This window comes from Merops nubicus, unplaced genomic scaffold (assembly GCF_000691845.1).
Source record: "Merops nubicus isolate BGI_N331 unplaced genomic scaffold, ASM69184v1 scaffold10360, whole genome shotgun sequence".
NCBI classification, from domain to species: domain Eukaryota; kingdom Metazoa; phylum Chordata; class Aves; order Coraciiformes; family Meropidae; genus Merops; species Merops nubicus.
The window spans coordinates 3,826-10,881 of record NW_008584822.1 but is presented as its reverse complement, the minus strand read 5'-3'; the positions used below and the strand labels follow the sequence as shown (position 1 = coordinate 10,881).

General features: G+C 36.0%; 1 protein-coding gene across 1 annotated transcript; it reads right to left on the bottom strand.

Annotated features, from left to right (window-relative positions):
• SECISBP2 (SECIS binding protein 2) lies at nt 1-6,457 on the bottom strand. Its single transcript, XM_008945485.1, has 7 exons — nt 6,362-6,457; nt 4,997-5,135; nt 4,412-4,517; nt 2,501-2,721; nt 1,596-1,750; nt 924-1,107; nt 1-107 (listed from the first exon to the last, which is right to left on the bottom strand). Exons 1-7 carry the CDS (start codon nt 6,455-6,457, stop codon nt 1-3), a joined length of 1,008 nt encoding a protein of 335 aa, XP_008943733.1.
• Nucleotides 6,458-7,056: the final 599 nt, after the last annotated feature.

Below are 7,056 nucleotides of genomic sequence, written 5' to 3'. Positions count from 1 at the left end.
TTACTGATGCTCTTCCGAATTCACTACCACCATGTCAGCAGTTGCACTTTTTTCCAGTTCCAGTGCATATGGGTTATACTCTTCAAGTTTTCTCTTCCAGATTTTAACTAGGAAATATTAGAATAAAAAAAAAAAAAAAAAAGAGAGAAAACAATTTATTGTATAGTACTTGAAAATGAAAAGTCACAGTGATTCTCTAACTTCCTCCTCAAAATAAATGCCGAGATAGGTTGGCACATGGGCGTGTTGACAAGTACACCACGTGACATCAGATGATGCATGAAATAATACTTTAGGGCTGACAGGATCCATTGAGGTCCTTGTGCGCAGCCCGCTGATCAAGCAAGTCTAACTCTGAAGGCAGATCCCACTTTAAAAACAACTCAGAAGTTTTCAAAATTTTCAAAGAAGTTTTAAATTGCCAAATTTAAAGAATTTAATTTGGCAGTTTTAAGTTCTGTCATAACTTTTGTTGTCCGGCACAGAGTTGGAGAAACAAGTTTCTAGAAGTTTCAAGGCCTTTACAAAACACACACTTTTGGACATCAAGATGCATCTCAAACAGGCTTCAATACAAAACTTAAATCCACCATATTGAGAGTATGCACTTCTAGAAAAAAACTTGGAGGACTTTGTTAACAAACAGCAATAATAAATGAGGAGCTCTGTTGAACTTCCTTGGACAAAGCAATGAGTACCATCTGCCATCAGTGGGCTTCAGAGAGGAATTTTCTCAAAGAAATTCTTAGCAAGAGCTGACCTCAGGTTTATAAACTAAGAGGGGTGGGGGGAAAAAATCACAGAAAAGCAGAATTTCCCCTCTTACTAACCACTGAAGTGTCAGGTGTCATTTGTTTCAGTGAAAACTGTAGAATTGAAGAATGATTTGAAATGGAACCAGAAACAAGTCAGTAAATACTCACCATAATTTGGTGTATCCTCATCAGAGTCCTTGGATGTTGTTTTATCAGTTTCACATCCAGTGGTTAAGATGCTGGGTTGGGTTTCTTTTAGTCCTACTTCAGCTTTTTGCTCTAAATCTTCTATCATATCTTTGTAGGCCTTCCTGGCCTCTGTTGTCAGCTGTACCATTCTGTGAAAATGGTCCTGCGGAAATATAAAATATTAGTAGAGCTTAAATCACATGGTAAGTTTTAACATCTCAATGAAAATCTGTAATGAGTATTACTTATTCAGAACATATATCTTCACATAAGAAAGTTGTGCAGCTAAATATGTATAAATACATGAAAAACAAACCACATGTAAAGACATTAGAAAAAAACATTTATGAAAGCATCAACTCTTTTAAAAAAACAAAAACAACCCAAAACACCAAAAAACAAAAGACTTTGCAAAGAGATCTAAATGGAGAGGATATCAGGAAGAGACGGCCCAACTACTTTTCTGAACAGTGCTGAGTGGCTGTACTTCTAAAACAAATTTTTCAAACATGCCACTGACTTAGGATAAAAAGCGTAAATGTGCAAAAGCAAAACAAACATACAAAACCTTAAAGTCGAGTATTTTTTTTCCCCTTTACTAGCAAAAAGTAAAGCTAAACAAAACCATGAAACCTGCATATTTCAGCTTACCTGAGCCCCATCATAGCTAAAAACTCCCACCACACTCACAGGCACTGCTTTGTTCACACAGCGGCCTAGGGCCTTCCGATTAAGAGCAAAAACAAACGGGATATTCTGCTCACAGGCACAGTCGATAATGTTGTGCAGAGTGTCATCCAACCCACCTGGAGCAAACAATAGAATTAGCAAAGAATGACACTATCCAAGATGATTATAACTAATGGACACTACTGTTCAAAGATGGCAAAAAATATCCCAAGATTATGGATGTGTTTTGAAATTACAGGAGTTTTTGGGAAAAAAATACATGGATCTCAATAATAGCGTTAGATCTCCATTCATAAGGAGAATTTGACATTTTTTCTGAATTCTTCATTAGCAGTATCCTTGGACTGTTACTACTCGGTAGTTTGTTAAATATGTAGCATAGTCTAATTTAATACCAAAAAAAGACCCACCTGCTAAGAAATTATTTAAAAGTTAACAGAAACTAATGACGATAATTATAATTAATTTTAAACAAACTACCACTGACACCTTCTTGTCACTCTGCAGCCTAAAAGAGACAGATATAGCAGGACTTCTTGAGGTGGCAGAGCTGGCACCAGCAACCTTTGTCTCTTCTCAGCTGCACCAGTGGTAACACTTATGCAGCTGCACAGAAAGTCCATAACCAAACAGATCCCAGTTTCAGGTAACTTCTCCCACTCCATACAGTCTTTGCTCAGCTCACTCTTCAGCTGCAGAGCAGTAAACAACCTGAGGATGGAAGGTGTCTTTATAAAAGCATATTTATATTACAGGATTTCAAAGGCTACTCAAATAAGTTCCTCCAGTAGTAATCCTGCTGCCAGCATACCGAGTCTGCTTTTTGCATTTCTTTTATCAAACAAACATATAAAAAAATTATTTACCCTTTGACTGAATCTTTTCACAGTTGGGAGAGATGATTACACACTTCAGTTTTTTCAGCTTCAGATATTTCAGAACTTCTCTAAGACCCATAACAAGTCTGCGTTTTATCTTAGCCTTTACTGGGTCTTTCTGATACAAGCGATCTTGGAAACGAACCAGTTCTTTCAAGAGATCTGTCACACAATGGTCAACCTCTTTACTAAGTACCTGGCTGCAATAACTGAAAGAAAGAATCAATTAAATGTTAAAACCCTTAGAGCTATAAATATGTAATAAGTAAAATATAAACCGTTTACCTTCTGTTCCATTCTATGTATGTCTTTGACTTTTTTTTCTATTTCCAGTCCAAACACACTCATTACATACACAAAAACAAAAACTTACGATTTTTTTCAGTGGCTGAGAACATATGGAAAATTTAGTAAATTGCGGTACCTGGCTTTCCTATCAAACTATACTAAAAATACATACATGTATGTACAATAAGGCTATATATTTTTTTATACCAATAAATATATATGTATGTTTTCCTATTGAAGCATTTTTCTGAGGATATTTATTTTGACTTACGGAGATCAAAGCAGAGCAACCACAGCATAAAATTATTTATTTCTATAAATACAAGGCTACTTATAACAAAGATGGAAATCTGGATCAATTTCGTCCTCCCCAGGCTCATATTTTTTGTTTGTCATCATATTTCACTTAAAACAGGCTTGTGGCGTTAACAAGGAGAGGATAACAGCAGATGTACTTCATCCTTCTAGTATTCACTGGGAAAGATCAAGGTTCCCAGTTATTTTTTCCCCTCATCTTTTACACAAAGAATCATTCAGTAAAGAAGGGTCTCAAGACTAAAGATGCTCAACTGCACAGTCAATAGGAAGATGCCAAGTTGCATTATATCTTAGAGATACAATTAACTTCAAATCTTTTTTCAGTTACAAGAGTTTTTATTTACTATTTCCAGTTGACTTCACTAAGTCTCAGTGACAAGTCTATTAAAACACTGAAAATCTACTATAAAGACACAAAATACTCTCAGTTTTGTTGAATGCTCTCCATCCTATGATAGGTAGGACTGAGTTGTTCTTTACATATTCAACCCAAACTGCTCTTTTACTAAAACCGTGTTACACAGACATGCATTAAATGTTTTTTATTGCAATTAAAAGTTAAATTAGAGCTAAGAGATAGCATCAGAAAGATAAAGAATTGCCATATGAATATTAACTGTTACTATAACATGAACTGCAGTAAGGCCAGTAGTGCCTTTATGGAAGGAAACCCAAAAGCTAAAACACTGCTTACCCAAAGTAACTGTTTTAAACTGACCATATCTCTGACCTTTTAACATAGAGTAATGATTATTTCTTCTTGTATAAGGAAAAACGTATACACATCCATGTAAACAAAACAAGAAGTGTTTGCACATAATTACCCATAAATCTTCCCTTTAGTTCTCTGGTGAGCCACAACATGAAAAAGTCATCTGACTAGTCACATTCTTTACGTTTTTGTGATCTGGTCTGACAACAGAAAACCAAAGTATAACTGAAAATAAGTAAGCTGTGCTAGTCTCCTTAAATATGAAGCCAGTACTCCATTTATTTTAAGTAAGGTACTTTAACAGCAGCTCCTTTTCCTCCCCAACTTCTAATGAATTTCTGATTTTTCTTTTCCTTCAAAGAACATGCTTTTTCAAGTGAGAATTACAACAATGTACAGACTATTTCTCTGGATATCATTTCTCTGTGTGTCAGCTTATAGAAAAAAAAGAATAAAAAATTAAAACCTTCAGTCTTAACTCCTATGTAGTATTGCACAGAATGCAAGTGAAGTATCTTGTTTGAGAAATGCCATACAGGTAGTACCATAGGGAAACACCCATCAGTACAATCAATACTTACTCTCTAAAATTCCTACTGTGGATTTTCGGAGGATTGGAAGTTAGCCTCACAGAATGTTCTGTAGTCCTTGTCATGGTCCTTGTATTCTCCAGAAACCCTTCAGCAACTTGTGTTACAGCAACAGCAATCATGTAAATAAAGATTTTTCAATGAAAAGACATAACAAAAACCACTGTGAAGAGACCAACTTGCCAAGTATCTCTTGACGAGTCATTTCTTCAGTACTGAAACAGCCTGTGGCAGTAGGGCAACACATCATACATGGTTTTAGGTCTTAGTTTTCATTATTGTACCTCTTTTTAAACAGGCTGCCAGACAGATGCAGAGGCTCACATTATGGCATATAATAAATAAATCCAACAGGCATAAAAGTGTGGAACAGCAATCAGAATCCAAATTACTCAACTACACTGACTATCAGCTTTGGCACACTTTAAGCTCTAGATAAGCCTATGCTGATCTTAGAAATTCTGAAGTTACAGTTTTTATTTGGCAGTATTTAGTACACATTTTTTAAAGCACCAGGTGTGCCCTGTCTCAAACCTCCATCTACATACTGTATTACAGCCTTCTCTTGAAAGATACCTGCTTGAGTATCCTGTAGAAGTGTTTCATCTTCAGCAGTATTCTTTGCAGACTGAGCAATGTTACCTTCATTATTTGGTACTGCTGTCTGTTCTAACAGGTGGTGTTGTTTTCGTTGTTCTCTTTCTTTGAGAATAATCTAAAATAGATATATAAAAAACCCAAGTCAATTTAATATCACACAGATAATAAAGCAGTTTCTCTTACAAACTGTTTACATACAGAATATTCATTAAGTTTGGCACTATCATTCAATTTTTACAACATCGGGGGATTTTTAATTTGCACAGAAAAAGAAGGAAAGATATTCCCTGAATTTACATAGAAAAGGACATATCTGTCTCTGTATGGAGACATACACACAGTTACTCTTCCCCCTTATTCTCCTCTTAAAAATCTTGAGAGAAGAAATTACCATAGATAGCTAAACCATATGGTACACAGAAGGATGGAAAGTAGCACATATGGTGAATCCAAGCATGCTACCATAGGTGAAAGCAATAATCAGTTTCCTGAAATTTATCTTCCTTCTCTTCTTTCATAGCTGCTAAAGAGAAGTTATGGTATATATGAACACTAGCCCAGCTAATCTACCTAAAACTAACTATATCACAGAATCTAATCACAGAAGTTAATTTCTCCATTTGCATTTGTCAGAGATGAACCACGAACAAAAATGAGCTTCCTAGCATACTCAGAGCACAGATATTACACTGACAAAGCAGTCTTTGTCTATATCTTTTCATGATATGAAGATACAGCAGCCAGAAAATACAGTATATATAGTCACCCCCCAGAGTTTGTTCAATGTTATATGTTGTTTATGGTGACAATTTTCAAATACAATTAATCAGCACAGAATGACCACTACACTACCCACCTTCACAAGACCAAAAAGTGACCTAGCAGTGGAGTGCTATCTATCTCAAAATCCTCTGTATGGAAGACATGACAAGAAGTAACATGAATGGGCAAAAAGTGAAGATAACAGAGAAATCACCAGGTGGGTCTCACATTAGCTGCTGCAGAATCAGCTGAAGTTCTGGCTTGGAAGAGCTCAGAAACACCAAGTACTACTTTTGTGTGATCCATTCTGCCCAGTCCTGCAAAAAAGCCTATTTTGCCTAAAACATAACATTTGTTCAGCTGTTAAGTGATTTAATTCAGGGTATTTCGTTTATACTGTAGACTCTCCTCTACTTTCCCAATTCCCCTTCTTTTTTAATCCAAGAAAAGCTAAAATTGAATTTAGGCAAGTGGATGCTGAGATGCAGATCTCCATACCAGAAGGTTTAACAGACTTACAGAGTAATAATGAAGTTACAATAACCTATACTGTACTATTTAAAGTAAAAATATGCGCACCTTCTTAAGAGGCGTGGGTCTCTTTGCCTTAGGGACTTCTCTCTGTTTCCCTTTCTTTACCAAAGGAGCACTGGAATCCAAAGGGTTGTGAGGCATCTTTCCTTGGTTTAACCGGTGACTTTTTGGGGCTGTAGCAGATTCTTTAGAAAGCAATGGTACAGCACCACCAACTGAGATTAAAAAAAAGAAAAGTCTCCATCAGATAACTATAACAAATAGAAACTAGAATCCAATGCAATTTTAACAACTGAATTAGGACTCATATACACATATTAAATCTGTGTTAGGCTGTCCTATGTCACTAAACAGTGGTATTTAATAAAGATACTCCTCCCAAAAGACTGACATGTCCTCCACTTTTATGACATAACTAGAACCACAAGCTCTGTCCCTGAACTCTCAAAAGCAAAATTTGTCAAAACACTGCAGTCCAAGCTACCTTCAATACCATGCCATGCTTGCTTGGGTAAACCTTCAGGAATCTCCATGTTTCATGGTAATCCCATTTCCTCCTCCACAGATTCTGTACTGCTTTAAGAAAAAATACTGAGTTGCAGTATCACAGACTCTAAATTTATTTGATGTAAATAATCTGGAGCACTTCTTCCTACCATTTGGTGCACCTTAATGAAGCTGGATGAAATTTATTTGCAGATAAGTATGCAAAGCTACAGCTAAGTCTCTTTTGCTAACCA

Bases quoted from the DNA above. Each gene is read 5' to 3' on its own strand.
- SECISBP2 (XM_008945485.1), bottom strand. From the start codon at position 6,457: ATGCCTCACAACCCTTTGGATTCCAGTGCTCCTTTGGTAAAGAAAGGG. The intron at 4,518-4,996 runs GTATCTTTCAAG...CTGTAACACAAG, and splicing joins TCTACAGGATACTCAAGCAG to TTGCTGAAGGGTTTCTGGAG. The intron at 2,722-4,411 runs GTAAGTATTGAT...TCTTTCTTTCAG, and splicing joins CACAGTAGGAATTTTAGAGA to TTATTGCAGCCAGGTACTTA.